At 34.1% G+C, this 20,499-nt stretch overlaps 2 protein-coding genes across 2 annotated transcripts; one reads left to right on the top strand and one right to left on the bottom strand.

The window, feature by feature from the left end:
- Window positions 1-263: 263 nt before the first annotated feature.
- TrpRS-m (Tryptophanyl-tRNA synthetase, mitochondrial) lies at window positions 264-9,959 on the bottom strand. Its single transcript, XM_088239814.1, has 7 exons — window positions 9,566-9,959; window positions 9,305-9,490; window positions 5,353-5,507; window positions 2,700-2,929; window positions 1,632-1,783; window positions 1,267-1,385; window positions 264-583 (listed from the first exon to the last, which is right to left on the bottom strand). Exons 1-7 carry the CDS (start codon window positions 9,650-9,652, stop codon window positions 358-360), a joined length of 1,155 nt encoding a protein of 384 aa, XP_088095940.1. The 5' UTR covers window positions 9,653-9,959; the 3' UTR covers window positions 264-357.
- Window positions 9,960-10,785: 826 nt separating this feature from the next.
- Pkn (serine/threonine-protein kinase N) lies at window positions 10,786-20,465 on the top strand. Its single transcript, XM_088239826.1, has 3 exons — window positions 10,786-10,876; window positions 10,985-12,359; window positions 18,505-20,465. Exons 2-3 carry the CDS (start codon window positions 11,056-11,058, stop codon window positions 20,318-20,320), a joined length of 3,120 nt encoding a protein of 1,039 aa, XP_088095952.1. The 5' UTR covers window positions 10,786-10,876; window positions 10,985-11,055; the 3' UTR covers window positions 20,321-20,465.
- Window positions 20,466-20,499: the final 34 nt, after the last annotated feature.

A 20,499-nucleotide genomic window follows, 5' to 3' on the forward strand; every position in this document is an offset into this window, starting at 1 on the left:
GATTAGTCTGCTTCAGTCTACGGTTAGTGAATTTGGATTCAATACCTGTCGAAGTCAAACATTAAATGCTCATTAAAAAGCATGATTTCCACTTTAACATTCTACTGTCCTGAGACTGGATTTCAAGCCATGCCTACATTAAGTATCAAATTATTAAGATATGCCCACGATAAAAGTACCAATGCAGTGCCCTATGCACTTCTGGGTGTAGATAAGAAAATCATGATTATGTTTAGATTGTAAGGTTTAAAATAAATAAAAACTTTAACATTCTAAAAATGTTTAATGTAAATAAATTAACAACACATCTTAAAATACTATCAGTAAAATAATATCCAATATCACAATTTAATTTGACTATTGTTTTGAAGAAAGTTTTTCTTTTTGCTCTAAAAGTTGTGGTATTCCTAAACCGACGCGTTCACATACTTCTTTGAAAGTTTTATTGGCATATTTGTTTGCTTTATCTGCACCTTTATTTAAAACATCAATAATGTATTGAGGCTGGGCTAAATAATCATTTATCTTTGCTCTAATTGGTTCTAAATGTGCATTTACTGCCGCTGCAACCACATATTTATACCTGAAAAAACAAATCAAAAGAGGATTTTAGTTACTTCATGCAAGGTACAAACATTATAATATGTACTTTATAGATGGAGTTAAAAAATTTCAGGTAAAATGGTGATTTTCTTTTATAAATATTTGTAGAAATTCTTAATGTTTATATAATCTAAACTTCGAGGTATATCCAGAAAGCTAGTTCCGTTTGGCAGGTTCAAGAAAACAAGTACATATTCAGAAAAATAAATTATTGGGAACAAATCTTAAGACTCCAATAGAGAAGTGCCATGCTACCATAGAAAAGCGATCGATCATAGTGCTGCAATGGCAAGAAATACAAACGGAACTTACTTTCTGGATATCCTCGAATTTAGTAGTATTTTGACTAATCAGTTTTTCTAATTATTTGATACAATGCAATTGTTAATATGAAAACGTCTGCTTTATAGTAGGTACAGGCAGGAATCAAACTTTAAAAAATGTAAGAAATGTGCATTACCATTTGACAAATACTGAGTAGACATGTCAGAAGTCAGAATAATTGGCGCACACGCATTAAAGATAAGAACGATCCGTATAAAAATAAGAGTGGTGTGTCATTCTATCCTCCCTGCCCTTTGGTTTGTTAATTTTGTATTCTTACTATTAGTAATAGGTACTGAAATAAACTAGTGAAATCAGAATTCCTATATTAACACTTACTTGCCAGTAGTAACACCTTGAACTTCTTCAACAATTTCTTCAGGAATTTTGCCAGTCATCATACAATGAATATCTATCATATTTGATATCCCTGGTCTGTTTTCAAGATCGTACGTAACCTAAAACAATAAAAATACGTCCCTTTAAGAAGTTGTCAATAACAATGTGTTAAATAACAAGTTTGTTAAAACAGCCAAGATAATTCAAGCATACTACTATATAAACGTATGTGTTATTTTAGTTGTTACTTAAATTTACTCTCCGAAAAATGCAATTTTCTTCAATTATCTTGTGAGAACTTTTTAAGTTATCACATAGGTAGCATAATCTTAAAAATATGTAGATAGATAATATAATATGTATACCTCTGGAGTAAAATCAGTGACAGCTTTTCTAAATTTCTTTGTAATTTGTTCAACTGTATCGATTAACAGAATCCTCGACTTTGGATCAGGTTCTGATTTTGACATCTTCTTAAGAGGTTCTCTCAAACTTTTGACACGATAGCCAGATTGATCTACAAAATAGAAAAAAAACAGTAAAAATTATTTTGACAGAGATTTTGAAAGTGTATTTTTTTTATGGCATAGGAGTAAACTAATTTCAGGTTCCAATTTAAATATTACTTTTACATATTTTTTTACTATAAATATATAAATGAAACATGCAAAACTATATTTCTACAAATGTTATTAAAATTGTTTATTTAATTATGAAAATTTAAAAACAATTTCACCATAAAAAATCAATACCTATCCAACTATTTTTATTTATTTTTTCACAAATTATATAAAACATAATATTATTAAATAGAATACAATGTATTCCCAGCAGTTACTAAAACACAATTTCAATTCAATCATTTATTTTAAAATGAGTTCTAAATGCTAATTAATACACCATAATTAATGAACCGAAATAATATAATTCATATTTGAAGCACTAACTTTTTAACTTCCCATATTAAACTATTTGTATACTTTAAATAGTCTAAAATAATCAAATAAGATAATATGGTAACCAGCTTCCGAACACAACTATAAGTTGGTAAAAATAAAAAAGTGTTTATTTTAAGCATTGATAAAGGAACCGCTGTGTTCTAAAATAGGTCGGCGTATTATTTTATTTAGAGGTATTTAACAAAGCAAAACAAAATAAATTTTAAACAGAAAGAAATCAAAAGAACTCTTACAGTCTGTCTGGTATATTCATTAAATTTATTAGATTTAAATATCACCCTAAAAAAATAAATTACTTGACCTTCAAAAGGGCTACCATTTTTGTAGGTGCTCGTACCTTTCATAATTAAAAAACACATTTTATTTATTTGATGTAAAAATAATAGGTTTTTAAAGATTTTTTAATGTTGGAAATATTTTGGCCCTTTTGATTTAAAGAGATTGTCTATAGTTCAAAATAAACATATTTTTTACCTCCGAGCAACGCCACGGGATGAGGAAATGTTTGTCCAAATCTGTGATTAAATGTTTTTACTATTTGCTGTGCCATTTGCAAGTGCTGAAGCTGATCTTCGCCAACTGGAACATGAGTAGCCTTATACAAGAGAATATCGGCAGCCTGGAGCACCGGATATATAAACAATCCCAGAGGAACATCTTTCATAAATTCTGATTTCTCTTTGAACTGTGGTAGATGGCTCAGCCTAGAAATATTTTAGTACAAGTTCAATCGGTTTTCAAATCAAATAAATAAATAAAAAAACATAATGTTTCAAATGATTGTCAAATAATAAATCAATGGGAGGAGTGCTCTCCCAAAACTCCGAAACTGTAGTAGTGTTCTTGTAAAATAATAAAATTGTGTAACACTAATAACAAAGTTTCATTTTCATAGTAATTAATGTAAGTAAGATTACTGAGCAATCTTATGTTATAATAATGATTTTTTCCAGTAAAATGGCTGGATGGTGCCAGAGCCAATTTCACCATATTAACAACAAAAAAGAAAAAATGTTTCTAAAAAAATATTAAAATAAATGGAAACGAATTGAACACTGTAGAAAAAAACAAATAGTATAGAAAAGAAAAAATCATTACAAAAAAAATCAGGACCAGCCAACAGCCAACCAGTCAAACATTATAAAACGAAGAACACCAGATAGATTGTCCAGTTTTTCATGCCAGACATCTCCAGTAAATACATTCCATCTAATTTCTAAAGCTCTTTATTATTTCATTTAATTTTTATCAGGAAAAACAACAGATGTCGTATAAATAATGAAATATCGAAAATAGTACATTCACTAATTTAATTTTGGGACCGATTTTGTTCATTTTGTATATTAATGATTTATGTCTGACACACATAAAAAATTGTGACATAATTGCATTTGCAGATGACACTGCTCTAATTTTTACTAGTGACAAATGAGATAAAACTTATTCTGCGGCTCAAAACGGTGTCAATATAATAAAAATGTGGCTGGATAACAATATCTTAACTTTAAATATTGACAAAACACAATATATAACATTTAGTAAAACCACAGTGGGGCAGCCTAAACAAAGCCTTCAATTAAAAATATGCTCTGAAATACTTGAATCAGTACACCATATAAAATATTTGGGAATGGACAGAACACAGAATATATTACACAAAAAATTCAAAAACTTTCTCATATCTTCAAGTCGATACGTAACATCTTATCCCGAATTAAACTCAAATAACTATATTTTCTTTTATGTAACTCAATTATAACTTATGGCTTAATAGGATGGGGAGGCACTAATAAATCGATATTAAAACCTCTCGAATCTGCTCAAAAATCAATAGTTAAAATAATTTTTAAAAAGCCCCAGGGACCCCAGCGTCAAGTTATTTGAGGAATATGAGATCTTAGATATAAGACACTTATATATTTTTAGAATAATAATGTTTGTGAAAGCAAATTATTCTACTAAATCCCAAAAGGAACACTACCAGATGTCAAACTAGAGGATGGGTCATGGGGTCTACCACAAACTCTGAATTCGGGAAAGAAATTTCAGGTTTCTGGGCCCCAAAATATTCAATATGTTACCCAAACATTGCGAAACCCGGATTCAATTTAATAAATTTGTAAATAATTGGTTACTGGGTTTAGGTCGAGAAAAATCGGAAAAATTTGTAATATTGTATAACTGTACAGTAAATAGTAGGTAGTAATTTTATTGTTTGTTTTGCATAAAAATGTCTGCCTTAAAACAGGTTGTACCTAGTTAGGTAGACTAGACATGATTCAGAGAAATATATTACCTAAGTGTAGATAAAGTAACTGTTATTTTTGTTAATAAATCATGAATATTATTATTATTATCCAGTTAAAAGTTTTTTACAAATATAATGAAAGAACACGTTACACAATAAAGAGAAAATATAATATAAGAAAAGAAGGGTAATAAAGTTGGGGATGAGGAAATAGAGTGAAGGAGGGGGATTTTTATAAATTTACTTACGATAATAACATAAACATTAAAAGGTACATAAATTAATTATAATGTTTCATTTTAGAGTGTTGAAAATTTTAGTATTAAAAATATATAAATGGGGATAGAGTAATTTAAATTTGGAGCAGCTATTATACGAGTAGATAAATTAGCTTTGAACATGATTTTTTTGAGCAGTGGATTATCAAAAAATTGAACCTGTCGTGTTGATTTAACGGGACAATTTATTGAAATACGCTCTAAAAATTATTCTTACCTTGTAAACACAGTGAAAAATAAATTCCACAGTGAAGTAATCCACATTATGTATCATTTGATAATCACGACCTACATAATTAAAAAAATCGGTAATTAATTAATCTCAAATCAGGATAATCTTTCGACGGAGCATATCTTGATAAAGGCAATACAAATATACAATAATATATTTATGGCAATCTCAACATTTTTTTGTAGCCAAAGCGTGAACAGGGGTGAGTGTATCCACCTTGCAGTGGCTTAGTAAAGCGTATTGGATTTAGGCATTCCCATAGGCTTCAGGCACTCTAGCAAAATAGAGTAATGAAAGACATAATTATTGTATAGGAATTAAGAGTGAGTTGAGAACAAATCTAAAAATTAATAAACAATAAATCACAACCTTGCCATAGTAGAAATGCAGCCAAGAATCCAACAGAGTTCAGCATGTCTTGTAACACTTGATTGTAAGAAAAGAGTAGATTTGTCAGGGTCAATACCGCAGGCTAGGAGAGTGGCTGTCATCTCTAGAATATTCCTACGTAATGTTTCAGGCTCCTTCAACAATAAAAATAGATTAAAATTATTTATTGACAATTCTTGATGGAATTCCAGTGTAATGATGTAATAACTTATATTTACATATAAGTTAGTAATTAAAAATACTTAGTAAAAAAAAAGTTTAAAATTGTTAAAACTTGGTAAATACTCAAAAAGACCAGTCTGCAGATGCCCATTAGAGGGTGAAAGTGCTAATTGGTCGAAAAAAATAAGTGGAAGTGTACCAAGTATTTTTAATTAGTAACTTATATGTAAATATAAGTTATTACATCAATAAAAATAGAGTTAAATAAATGTGATATTGATGTTTTTTTGTAGATGTTTCTTGATAAAACTCCATTGAATAATTTTGGTATAAAATATCAATAAAAGTTATTAGTTTAGTTTTACTGTTTTACCAGTCTTGAAGATGCCAAATTAGTCAGAAAATGGGAATTATGATGTGGAAAGGCAATAAGGAACCTTAGATCTCTAATCCAGGTCTGCAACACTACCACAGGACTATCTGCACAATATTTTTTTTTTATTGATTGATTTGGTTGATTTTAATAAGAGCTGAAACCTTTATTGATGTGGATGAGATTTTACAGACTGATGAATATTACAGATTGTGTTGAGTAATCATTTAAACCAGTCAATGAGTTCACAAGCCCTGTAAATAGTTGAACTTTCATAATTCATTTTCAAAAAAGTTTTTATCTGTGTTGAAATTCTTGTTTAATTAATTTTATTACTCAAGTTTTCAAGAATGATATAAAAGTAAATATTTTTTATTGGTTGTATTTTATTTAAGTAACAACCAATAAAAAAAGACTAGAAAACTAAAAAACATCTAATGAGATTTTATTTTAACCAATGAATGTTCGAATTATATTTAAATATTTTTTCAGTGTCTAAAATAAACTCTTAGCTGTAACTTCATTTTTAGAAAAAAAACATCTTTATTTTTGTTCTTAGATGCCTTGTGTATAAATCTTGGTTTAAAAATACCTTACAGTGCCAACTAATGTACGTGTTGAAAAGGGCCAATGAATTCAAAGCAAAATTTATTTATTTTTGTGTTTACTTTATCTGTAAGTCCTATTCGTATAAGTCATTAACAAATATACGGACATTGCTTGGGGTTTCTATTTTTGTATCACTGACTATCTTCTACCTATGCAGGAAATACATAAATTTATTTGAAATTCATGTTCACTTTGTACAGAAAAATAACTTATATTTATATGATAGACATTTACACATTTATTATTATCATGAATAAATTATACAGCGTACGATATCCTCTAACAAAACTTATTCCAATTGACAGATTTTTTCTTTTCCATTTAGCTTTAAAAAGAAAGCACAGTTAAGTTCAATGTGTTGACTTCATTTTAATATTGTCAATCGGAAATGGACAATAGTGGCAGCCTTTGCCAATCACAATCAAAAGCCTCGACGTAGGCTGCTTCTATAGATAAGCCGACCGTTATAAACAGTACAGTAGACTATGATTTATTATCAAGAACATATAACAGTTGCAAAGTGTCAGACAAGGCTGGGGCAGCTATTGCTTCAACAGTTTTTCAGCAATTATTGATTAAAATAAACTTCGCCGGAAACACAAAATAGCACAAAATAGGTTGCAAAGTTGATAAATATGGAGGTGTCATGTCTGCTTGAACAAAGATTAGAAAAACCATTAGAGTGGATTATCTGCCTACTCCATATAAACGAATTACCTTTCTGATACTTGTATCTCTACATTGATGACAGCACACTGAGACCGTAGTTATTTTCAGGTACAATGGGGAAAGATCTAAAAAAGTGTGAAGAGGCCCGCACTTCTCTTTCAATCCATTTTACCTGAGTTACCCAAGTGTCCTACTCAAAGTATTAGCACAGACTAAACATGTTTGTAAAGAATAGTCGCAGCAGTTATATATCCTTAAGATTTAGAAAGAGGTTTCATTTCGATGGAACCTCCTAAAAACATAGTAATTCTTGCAACATATGTCATCAAGGTTTATGCTCCGGCGTGGTTTGCTACTAAAATTCACCCTTCCTGTAAATATGGAGAGCGGCACTTTTTCAGACTCATTGCTGCAATTAGATATTTGCCAACAGAACTGAAAGCCAAAATAGATCCGATAATTCAAATGAACAGTTACAATATCTATTCCGCAAACCGAGAAAATGTATTGTTCGCAATGAAGACTAACTCTGAGCCGCATATCTATAAACTAGGAGCTTGTCACACTTTGAAAGCCCGCAGGATTCAATAAAATAGACTTAACTGATCCAACTTTCTACTGTAAAATTTGATGTATCATATTATACTGATATTATTGACTGGCACTGATATTATTGACAATGACTGACTAACCAATACAGAAAATGATATCTGACGAAGATGCTCGTTGCACAAAAAGGAGAAAGAAAACTATCGTTACTCAAACAGTTGAAAGGATAGTAAGGAATGTGACAGAAGCTTCAGCCACATTGTGCAGAAAATCTGGGAGAGACGGCTTCATAGAAACCCAGATAAAGTTTGGAAAAGTCATGCTGAAATTCAATCGCAAGAATGATTTTCGCGCTAATTGAAATAATAATACACTAAATTATTATATTATAATATGTTTATGAATTTAATTTTTGAAAATTTTCAGGCGTTGCCTAGTATGTAGGTGAAATAATTCAATCACATGAATCTCACCCCCATAAACAAAGGTTTCAGCTCTTTAACTTCACAAACATCGACAGATGAAAGAACTGAAGGAATGGCAGAATGGTGAATGTTACACAGTGTGTAAAGTGGCCACTTAAATCAGCCAATGACAGATCATAAGCCCTAGAATCCTATATTACCTTCTCGCAAATGTTATTAGTCTCTGATTTAATATGTTAATATAAACTGCTCCCTAGGGAGTTGAATCCAGTCCATGTCTACAAAAATTTGGACAAACTCAAAAAATTGTATATATCAAAGGCAATAATAATAATAATAAGTTATATATTAGTTAATACTAGGGCAATCATGTATTATGTTTATACTATTTTAAGAATAAATAAAAATAATTCTAAAATTAATAAAAATCCGGAGGCAGAAGATGATATCCGATTGTAATAAAATTTTGTATGTGAGCCAAAATCATCATTTGGCACCCTTTTCCTGCCGTGCCCTATAGAAATCAGACAGTTATTTTTTCTCTATGCAACCATGGCCCAGCCAAGCTTATAGTGAACACTGATGATGATTTTTTTATGAAAAAAAAGTTTATATTTCAAATAATGAGGGTTACTTTATTTTTCCCAAATGCGGTCAATACCAATTAATCAATTTAGTGGTGTTGATTTCAATAAATTTTCCCAGTTAAATGAATATTGGGTATCCGCTGGATATTAAGCTACTATCCGGTATCTGGCCGGATATTAAGCTACTATCCGGTATCTGTCTGAATATTAAGCTACTATGGGGTATCTGGCCGGATATTGAGCCAGTATCCGGTATTCGGCTGGATAGTAAAATTAGGACGGATACCGGATATCTATTTCATCTCTAAAAAGCATTTTAAAAATCTGATTGATTTGTCTGGCATTTAAATGGTTAATTTAATGAGCAGTGGAAGTAGGTTGCAGTTTTAAATAGCATAATATTTAAAGTCCCTTCGATCAAACGGGAGTTTAAAATTGATATATATTACCACATGAATGGAGATAAATTGTAAATAGTGAATATGGAATGGGCAGAAGCCCATGTTTAAACGTCCATATTACATTCCATACTTATGATAAGTAAATGAGTAAATTACCTGTGGAAGTGTAATAGAATGCAGATCAACTACAGACACAATCACATCCTCTCCACTGTTTTGTAATTCAACCCATTTCTTTATGGCACCTAAATAATTTCCTATGTGCACTGAACCGGTAGGTTGAATTCCAGATAATATTCGTCTAGGCCATCGAGACTGATGTGCATTTGATGTATCTTCACCCTTGAAAAATAATCGAAAGCTATTTGTCTAATATACTAAAGTTTTTGCAATTTATAGATCAGGAAAAGCTCTTACAATTTGCGAGAAATGTCGACATCCATAAATCAAACGTTTTAATAGATTCTTGGGTAATACTTTACGACAAACATTGGGCAAAATCATTTTTTAGCGAACGCATATACCTAAGCAATATAAACATACAGTTCAAAAAATTTCAATTTGACAGCTCCTCGCTTTGACCTGACTTTGACACTTCGAACTCGAAACCATAGACATAAAATATACAGCAATCATACGTTACAATAAAAAATAAATTAATCAATTACATAATTCATATTTATAAACGTAAACAATGCATTTTGTAGGTATCGATTTTATACATGGAAATAAAAAAGAGATATTAAATTTAGTCGTTTTACTGGTTTCATCATTGGTTAATATTTCTAAAAATAGCTCACCAAGTTATTTCGTGCTGCGCATAATGTATTTTACAAATATAAAACATGAAAAAAAAATTCAACTTACAATCTTGGAAGTATACTCCTTTTATAATAATTTGTTCATTTTATTTTTCAATACCTATCTATATGTTTTTTTTCACAAAAATATGTATTATTTATAAAACAGAATTTTCTATTTTTTTCGAATTAAAACAGGCCAGAAGGTCGTGGTGAATTTAAGGCTTACGAAAAATCGCATTATGTATTTTTTGTGTTCTTATCGGGAATTGAACCCGGAACTTTCCGAGTGAGAGTCAAGAATCTTAGCCATTACATCACGGGGGTCGCCTACGTTTGAAAAATACAGCGAATACTCTTACTACCTTCATTCCTTTTTTCTGTATGGTAGTCAGAGTGGATGGAACGCTACACGCGTCTATTTTTCCATTAAACCCTAGGTTGCTTTTTCACTTTCAAGGTTCCATGTCACAAACATTACAAATCACATCCAGTATACATGTATTTTTCTTTTTCCTAGGTATTTATTATCTGTCACAAGATTTCATTTCTATAAATCCCACTGTTTCAATAGATTCGCAATATGTTTTGAATTTTGACTTTGTAATAAATTGATGCATGTACAATATTATATTATATTATTATACTTTATGCCTCACGTGAAAGCCTAATTTTAATTTTTATATTTGATTTTAGATTCCGACACAAAGTGTTGCTTGACGTATCATAAACGAATTTTTGTTCGCTCCAGTGATAAATTCAGCAATCACAACATATATTTACACGCTATAATAAGCTATTGCTATTTTTAAACTCGTTACATCCTACAACTTTTTTTTAGATTCATTACTTTTGAATTCGTAAGCACCTTTTAGCTTAACTGACAGCTTAGCTTAGTATTTGTCTATGGCTGACATAGGTAGTGCTGGTTAGTAATTTGGTTTTAATTTACGTTCTTTGACCATAATTATAGTGCTTTAACTGAGTCATCATGTTTTAAAATAGTGGTTTTACATATTTGGTTTATTTTTAACAGGTTCCAAGGCTGATGTGTCGGAAAAATGATATGATTCGAGTCCGTTGACGGTCGACTCCTCGGTCACAACTATGGCAGACCCGGGCTATTATCAAGGTGATTACATTAGACACCCAGTTCTCTACGAATTGGGGCATAAATACGGCGTCCAAACGGAATCAGTTCCGGAACTCGCGCTGCCAGCCAAATTAGAAGAGTTAAAAGAGTTAATTCGCCGCGAAATTCGCAAGGAATTAAAAATAAAAGAGGGCGCGGAAAAACTTAGAGAAGTCGCTACAGACAGACGTTCCCTATCAGACGTCGCTAGCATCGTCAAGAAAGCGAACGTCAAACTTAAAGAACTCAATTCAGAGTTGCAGGAATTGGAATCCCAGATCATTTTATCTAGAGGGCAGACCGGACCGCAGTCTTTGCTAAACATATCTTATGATGACGACGTTATTCTCTCGTCCAACCCGGAGCAGGCCCAGCATCACCTCGGGGATGCCAAGTTCTCTGACAGAAGGCTGGTCTCCTTGGAGAAGCAGCTTAATATCGAGCTGAAAGTCAAACAGGGCGCCGAAAACATGATTCAGAGTATAAGCGGGGGACATCAATCCAGAGACTCTGCCAAAAAGTTACTCGCTGAAGCCCATCAGATGTTGCAAGATTCTAAGGTAAAAATCGAGTATCTGAAGTTGAGAATCCTCAAGTTAAGACAGGGTAGACAAAAGGACGGATCAAACGAACACGTAGCGGGGTCCAACGGAGAGAACCGCGGAGAGGGAGCCGGAGAGTCCTCGCTGGATGATAGGATCTCCGAGCTTCGCAATCGCCTCAGAATAGAAACGGCCGTGGTAGAAGGTTCCAAGAACGCGCTGCGCCTGCTGCAGAGCACCAAGGCCCCCGACAAGAAGGCGCTGCAGGAGGCGCAGGCGAGCTTGACGGAATCCAGCCAGAAGCTGGACTTGCTGCGGCGCTCACTGGACCAGCGGCGTCTGGAGTTGCCCCCGCGGAGCCCCGTGGCACGCGAGGTGAGCTGGGAGCTGCAGGCGAGCCCGCACGCCGGCTACACCAGTCTAGGCGGGGGCCGCGCGGGAGGTCCGGCGCCGGCGCCGCCCGCGCAGGCCGTGCAGGTCACGGGGCAGCTGGAAGTGCGCCTGATGGGCTGCCAGGACCTGCTGGAGGACGTGCCAGGCCGCGCGCGCAAGGACCACGGCGCCAGTCCCTCTGACCTCCGCTCCTTCGTCAAGGGCGTCACCATCCGCAACTCTATCAAGTCCTACAGCATCAAAGAGGAGACCAGTAATGAAATTATGGCAGTCCTCAAATTGGACAATCACACTGTGGCCCAGACCAGTTGGAAACCGTGTTCGCAGCAGGCTTGGGATCAAAGGTGAGATTTTTTCTTATTTTCTTCATAAGGGTTAGATATTAGAAACATCTCTTCGCATCATTCCAACAGTAGCAATATTACTGATGATTGAATTGTTAATTCTATACGGATTGTTATCTAAGGTAATTGAAATTGTTTAAATCTCGTGAGAAATAAATGCCCATTTTGTCATGCTCCGTGCGCCTTTTTACAGACATTTTATTAAAAAATCTTTTCATAATCCCAAATAAAATAAGTTAAAAAATACTCAATGTAGTCAAACCACTTCAAAGTATTTAATTTTTCACTGTAATTCTATCAAGCTTCGGGAATATTTCGGAATGCTAGAGCCTCTTGTCTCCATACAAATTTATGTTAAAGTTTTGACACGCAGCCGGCAGCGGCGTTCTGAAATAATATATTAATTTATTAGTCACTTTGGAAAAATACTTAATGCTGGGCGCACATCGGTTTGAATTGTAACATTTTTGAAAAATATTAGGCGGGACGTGGGACTAAGTACATAAAATATCTTGCGTCGGCAGCCGGTTGGTTTGTGTCTTGGGCCTTAACACAAAATAAAAATAAGGATGCCTAGCACAGTAATTGGTAAATTGATTATTTGTTGGCGTGATTGGTCTTATGCTTTGGATGCTAGTCCAGGCACAAAAAAGATAACAGTGAATAGTACTCTTATAAATAATTATTTCAAGTTGACTTTATCAGGAATTGAACACTGAGAGGCAGTGTTAACACTAACTTAAACTATTTTACACTAAAAAAAATGTTTATTAGAAATTTTCAAATATTATTTGATAATATTTTCACCAACTGCCATGGGTCAATGACCCCCTCAAAACCTGATTTGCTATTCTTAAAATCAACTATTTTTATTGCGAATATAATTATTCTGAGCTTGTCAACTAAGAAAAATATTATGGAAATGACAAAATCTGTCTTATTTTAAAATAAAATTCAGATCTTAGATCTACATACTATCTTTAAATGACAATGAATTGTTACTGTTATTGTTACCTATACATTTTATGCATATAACGATTTAATGCAGTAATAACTAATAACTCATAGATTATTTTTTATTAATTAATAAAACATTTTTGACATTGTTTAACAAAAAAAAACAAATTTCTTGTCAGTTTAGTTATTCAAAAACATGTTTTTATGTGCTATAATTTCACGTTCAAGTCGCCAAACAAAAAATATTGTAAAATAAATAAAACTTTGTTTTTAACCACTTTTTTTTCTTTTACTGACCGGTTTTAAAGCTACGCAAGCTTCTTTTTCAAGGTATACTTAACTAATGAATTCTATCCTGTTTTAGTCTTATCAGTCTATCAGTTGATTTATTACTTCCATGCACACTAACTGATAGACTAAAATAGGATAGAATTCATTAGTCAAGTATACCTTGAAAAATAAGCTTGTGTAGCTTTGCAACCGGTCGGTAGAAAAAAAAAAGTGGTTAAAAATAAAGTTGTTTTATTTATTTTATTATTATGAATAACCACACAGTTAGTGCTTAAAATATAAGAAAAATTACTGTGTTTAGAAACATTCTTATGGACATAATGTACGCTTCAAATAATATCATAAGATCAAAGAGACTTATTTCTTACCTTACATAACGATTATTGTCCATATTGAATAAACCTACTTTAATCATTTGATGAAACATTGTGATTCTCCCTCTAGAAGCACAAGTGCAGGAAGATACAAAATTGTTTAAATTGAATAATCATCACAGAATGACACATGTCCTCATATTATTTGTTGGATAAGTGCATTTATATACTATCCAACATACACATATGTTGTAATTCATATTTACCGTCAAAATAATTTTTAAATCGTCATCATACCCTGTCCACACCCGATGGTGCATAGGGCACTGCATTGGTACACCAAATGCCGTGTATCTCGATTATCTGTTACATGAAGGTAAGGTAATCAGGCTTACGCCTTGGGTGCCAGTCTGGAGACATGAAGATGACATGTCGATCTTCCTTTGAATCGAACCAGGGACCTCAAGCGTGGGAGGCTAACGTGCCAATCCATCAGGATTTTTACCTGAGAGTAGCTATCGAGTGGAAAACACTGATCCAGGATTATGGTTCTATTTCATACACAGAAATGTATTCTTCATCTGCCCCGAAATAGATAATTTTAACTGTAAACAAGGAACTAGAACATTCTGTTGCTGAAAGACGTGTTATTATGTTTAATTTATAGTGCCTTTGAGAAATTTTTATTAATTCTCTCAAAATCTATTTCAAATTATACTTTTCGGGGTTACTGCACATTACCATTACAGTTTTATAAACCTTTAATTAATCATGATAAGTTATTTATCTACACTCTGCGACATGCATAAAGATAACCTTTTTTAAAAATTCTGATTCAATTTTGGAAGAGCCTTCATTATGTAACCAATATATTTTAAATGTCAACATTTCTTATCAGTCTACGGGTATTAAGTATATTAATTTAGCTCTGATAATTAAACATAGGTGCTGAGACCCAAAAAAATAAGAGTGTCTTAAAAATATTTTTCTTAATAATCGAGGAAGTTCAGTGTATTTAAAAAAAAAAAAGCATTTGTCCATAGACTACCAAACGAAGCCAAAAAATATATTTTTGTTTTTATGTATCGTATTTTCATCACTATGATTTTTCAAAGTTTTGTAATTTTGACATCACTATTTTGCATTGGTGAGTTATCCTGACCTTTAAAAGTAGTACTAGTAAAGCCCGTAGCTGTCAAAATATCATCATCATCATCATTCATAGGACACTGGATTGGTACACCAATCGCAGCATATCTCGATCAATTTCGTTACATGAAGGTAAGATGATCAGTCTTACGCTTCAGGTAAGATGATCAGTCTTACGCTTCAGGTACCAGTCCAGGGACTATGAAATATTCAAGTGTGAAAACACTCTTTTAAATAAATATTTCATATGGTAGGCAAACGCGTTGACCATTACAAAGGTTAAAAAAAATCTCACTGGTGGTTTTTTTAATAACCATTCGAGAGCTTCTCGTATTGCGAGTAGTTCAGCCTGGAAAACTGAGCAGAAATTATCTTATTTAAATGTTCTGCCTGGTAATTCTTTATCACTCTCAAAAGGAACAAATGCCACTCCCACTTTGCCGTCGAGCAGGCTACTACGTAATTAGGTGGATGCTTTATATTTTTACATATCGGTGATACTGCAATACCGCATAACTATCAATTGAATTTTCGAAGCTTATTTACAATGGAATAAATAAGCTTGTGGAAAGATCGGAAACTGTCAAACAAACAATCACGTCATTTTCCCGTAAGGAATAGGCAGAAATGATAAAACGCCATATTACCCTTTCTTTGCATACAGATCTCGCTTCCGCTACATTCATACATCTTCTCATGCATGCGCGCCGATTATTCCGACTTTGACATGTCCATCTTCAAGTATTTGTTGGATTTGATCATGCCATGTCTTTCTCAGTCTTCCTCGATTTCTGCATCCAACAACATTCGCATCGTAAATCTTTTTAGCTGTTCTTTCGCTGTTCATTTACTCTACGTGTCCAAACCAAACCAACGCAGAACTCCTTTCTAGATTTTGTCGATAATGCCTATTACAGCCTAACATAGTGTAGAATCTCGATATTTGCGCACCTATCGTACTGTTTTACCACATATTCGGAGAGATCGGATTTTGACAACATTCAGCCTACTTTTATCCTTGTTCTTACTTTCATCCAATTCCATACTTCGCTCCCATGCATAAGGGTCGGCACCAGGATCCCATTGTGAACTGCTAATTTTGCCTCCTGCGACAAACATTTATTTGTTAAGGTTGATTTAAGTGCACTGTTCACTCTGTACTCAGTACTCATCAATCTTTCAATATCTTTCTCAGTCATTCCTTCCCTCGTTAACATACTTCCCAGATACACAAATTTCTCTACCTGTTTCAGTATAGCCCATTCACGGTGATCTCACATTTAGTAATACTTTCAATTCTTCAAAAAATTACAACATTCGATTTATTGACATTCACCAGCAAATCGCTCCCCTTGCTATTATTATTGTTGGATAAATTCTATAGTGCCATTTTTGTAAAAATCATCTCAGTTGATAAATACCCCAGCCCGCCTTGCACCTACAGAGCACATGGGCGATTGGGATTCTAGTTCCTCATTTCCAAATATGATCTATTTACATTAAAACGGATAGGAGCTAGATTACAGCACGTCTCGCTGCTACATGGCGCATGGACAATAATAAAACTAGCTCCCATTTACTTTCTGCTTTAATTTGACAATGGTGTTTAGTGCTTAATCAACATTAAAATAAATTAAAAAAAAACATTTTTTAAAATAAGAGATTAATTGATTAAACAATAAAAGTTTTTGAAAAATGAGATATATTTCCTTAAAAAGCTACGTAAAAGCTTTTGCATCAACCTATTTTTTCCTGATGGGTTGGTTTTCTGTAATGTAAATCGTTTTTGAAAAAAATATTGTAAACAACGTTCACACTTAAACCAGCCATTGACAGGTCATAAGCCCTGTAGATGCTTAGACTTCTATATTACCTTCTCTTAAATGTTCTTCATCTCTGTTGTAATATGTTAATGTTTACATAAATGAATTATTTATGTAATATGTTAATGTTTACATAAATGAATTATTTATGTTAAATAAACATAAAACAACTTTGTTTTTTAACCACTTAATCAGTTAATTATACCTTAATAAAGAAGCTTGTGTAGCTTTAAACTGGTCAGTAGAAAAAAAATAAGTGCCTAAAAAACAAAATAGCGCTTCAAATATAAATTTTATAATTATTGACATATAAAAAAAAGTTTTTGTTATAAAATAGTATACAGGTACTGTGGAACCTCTATATTCGTTATTAATCTGTCCCTGGGGGTCTCACGAATATAGAAACAATTTTTCCCACCTGAAATTAAATTAATCTGCTTCCAACTCCTAAAAATGGTACATAAATATTCTTTAAGCTTTAACTTTATTGTACTAAATAGATATCCATAGTGGTAGAAATGGAAGAGGATGATTAATGTTAAGAACAAGAGTTGCTACCAATTTAAACAGAAAGGCCAAAAGAAATTCTAATTCCGGTCATGGGGGTTGCAGCGCGAGTGCTGGCGGTGGAAGTGACAACAAATACGGAAAATACTATCAAATATCGGGGAAAAAAATTGCCATCAAAATGTGACAATTTAAGAATATTATGAATTGACGAAAAGGCAGATATTCGCAAAAGCCGTATTTTGAGAAGACACTTTTTAGTATTTGCAAAAAGTAAAAACGCATATGTCAATTGTTTCTAACTCATAAAATTGTGTGTATCATATCTGCACTGAGTTTTTGCTTATGAATCTCTAGATATTGTCTAGACTTGATTGAAACGTTCAAAATCTTAACTGAGCAATAGAATGTACCCAAGCTGAAATCAATGTTCACTATGAATGAAAACCGCCATCTCAGAGGTCATTCATTGAAACTAAACACTACCTCCTTTTCATCCAACCCCGGGAAGAACTTCCTGACAAACCGAGTTGTGGCGAAATGGAATGGCCTTCCCGAGAAAGTGATTGGTGCTAGTTCAGTTAATGTGTTCAAAACCGCCTAGATGCACACATCAATTAATAATGTTTAATAACCATGTACACTTGATATACACGCATCAGCTTAATAGCTGCTAGTGTATTATTATTAATAATAATAATATAAAGCAATAACACAATATTAATAATAATAATATTGTGTTATTGCTTTAATAACTTTTAAAAACATTATTTTTTGTACTGAAATAATTTTTTTACTGCTCGTTGCCATATATCGAATGGTTCAGAATTTGTTTTAAAACATTACCTTATATTTAACTAATTTTGTAATTTTTGACAAAAAGCTGCCTTTTTGCTTATGATGGCAGTATAGAGGTTCCACTGTATAATTTTTCATTGCAGAACATTTATCATACATTTTTAAAAAAAGCACGTTACATAGTGCTGTTTTTTTTTTCAATCTATGAACATTATTGTTAATCCGATTGTTATTGTTAATCCTATTGTTATTACTAATCCTTTTGTTATTGTTAATCCTCATGTTTGAAAATTTTATTAATTTCAGATTTTCAATTGAACTGGACAAATCTCGTGAAGTGGAAATTGGTATTCACTGGAAGGATTGGAGAGGATTGTGCGCTGTAAAATTTTTACGTTTAGAAGAATTCATCGACGACATCCGCCATGGAATGGCGCTACAGCTAGAGCCGCAGGGCTTGCTTTTTGCTGAGATCAAATTTATCAATCCTATGATATCTAGGAAACCCAAATTACAACGACAAAGGAAAATATTCAAACAGCAAGTCAAGAATATTCCTCGGGCAAACCAAATGAATATTAATGTCGCGACATGGGGTCGTTTGCTCAAAAGGTCTTCCCCGTCTATACAGAACATATCTAATGCTCACATGCCCCCTACTTCCCAGCTCAGTTTTGAAAATATTAATGTTGACAATAAACAAGACGCATCACCAGAGAATGCTGACACTACCATCGGGGGCTTGGCCGGTGTTAGGCCCCTGGGTGTTCCCACCCCACCTGTACCCCCACCGAAACCTGCTCAAACTCCCAAGCCAAATATAAGTGCTCTTCGAATGGAAAAAGAATTACAAGTTGCTTTAAAAGAATTTGACTTTCTCAATGTGGAAGATTGGCGAGACAATAATGCTACCATTATCCAAAGCTCAACCGGTGTCTCATCGATGACTTGTACACCTATTGTGGAATATCCTCCGTCCCCTTCGCCAAAATCGTTCGATTTCCCCATCGTTGAAGAAGTAGTAGAGACAACCACCGTAATCAAAGCTTCGATACCAAGTACTGTACCAGAATATAGAGAAAAATCGTACGACTCGCAAAAACAGCCTCAATCCGAATCTATGAGTATGGATAGTTTTAAATTCCTGAGTGTCCTCGGTCGGGGACACTTTGGTAAAGTCATACTGGCTCAGTATAAAACCACTGGAGAATATTTCGCTATAAAAGCTCTCAAGAAAGGTGATATAATAGCTCGTGATGAAGTTGATTCGTTACTATCTGAAAAACGCATTTTTGAAGTTGCAAATGCAATACGCCACCCTTTCCTCGTTAATTTATTTGCGTGCTTCCAAACCGATGCCCATGTATGTTTCGTCATGGAGTACGCAGCTGGCGGAGATCTCATGATGCATATTCACTCGGATGTCTTCAGCGAACCTCGTGCGGTGTTCTACGCCGCTTGTGTTGTACTCGGCCTGCAATACCTACACGAGAACAATATTATATATCGAGACTTGAAGCTTGATAATTTATTACTGGATACAGAAGGGTACGTTAAGATAGCAGATTTTGGCCTGTGCAAGGAAGGCATGGGATGGGGAGATCGAACAGGAACATTTTGCGGTACACCGGAGTTTTTAGCCCCGGAAGTGCTTACTGAAACGTCTTACACCCGCGCAGTAGATTGGTGGGGTTTGGGAGTTCTCATATTTGAGATGCTGGTCGGGGAGTCTCCCTTCCCCGGAGATGACGAAGGTGAAGTGTTTGACTCCATAGTGAACGACGAGGTCCGCTACCCGCGCATGCTTTCCCTGGAGTCCATCGCCCTCATGCGGCGCCTGCTGCGCAAGAACCCCGAGAGGAGGCTCGGCTCGAGCGAGCGCGACGCAGAGGACGTGAAGAAGCAGGCCTTCTTCCGCAACATCGCATGGGACCAACTGCTCCTGCGCAACATAAAGCCCCCCTTTGTGCCGAGCATATCATCCCTGGAGGATGTGAGTAACTTCGACAGCGAGTTCACGTCGGAGCGCGCCGTGCTGACTCCTCCCAAGGAGCCGCGCGTGTTATCAGTGCAGGACCACCGCCTGTTTGGGGGCTTCTCGTACATGGCGGACTGGTGCTAGCCCCCCCCTTCTCCTTTCCTTTGTGCCTTGGCCCCCTTGAAGTCTGAACTTTCCGGGCTTAGCTCGAGCCTTATAGCTTGCGAGCGGTATTTACGCTAGTATTAAGCTACTGTTGTTATTCTACACATTATGTTAAGCGCAGCTAATATGCGATAAAGTAAGCCGAATGTTATCATGGA

The sequence above is a fragment of the Micrasema longulum genome, unplaced genomic scaffold, assembly GCF_059751315.1.
Source record: "Micrasema longulum isolate JH-2025_06_02 unplaced genomic scaffold, ASM5975131v1 h1tg000117l, whole genome shotgun sequence".
Classification (NCBI taxonomy): domain Eukaryota; kingdom Metazoa; phylum Arthropoda; class Insecta; order Trichoptera; family Brachycentridae; genus Micrasema; species Micrasema longulum.

Bases quoted from the DNA above. Each gene is read 5' to 3' on its own strand.
- Pkn (XM_088239826.1), top strand. From the start codon at position 11,056: ATGGCAGACCCGGGCTATTATCAAGGTGATTACATTAGACACCCAGTT. The intron at 12,360-18,504 runs GTGAGATTTTTT...TATTAATTTCAG, and splicing joins CAGCAGGCTTGGGATCAAAG to ATTTTCAATTGAACTGGACA.
- TrpRS-m (XM_088239814.1), bottom strand. From the start codon at position 9,652: ATGATTTTGCCCAATGTTTGTCGTAAAGTATTACCCAAGAATCTATTA. The intron at 1,784-2,699 runs GTAAAAAATATG...TCTATTTTGTAG, and splicing joins TCCCGTGGCGTTGCTCGGAG to ATCAATCTGGCTATCGTGTC. The intron at 1,386-1,631 runs GTATACATATTA...TTATTGTTTTAG, and splicing joins TCACTGATTTTACTCCAGAG to GTTACGTACGATCTTGAAAA.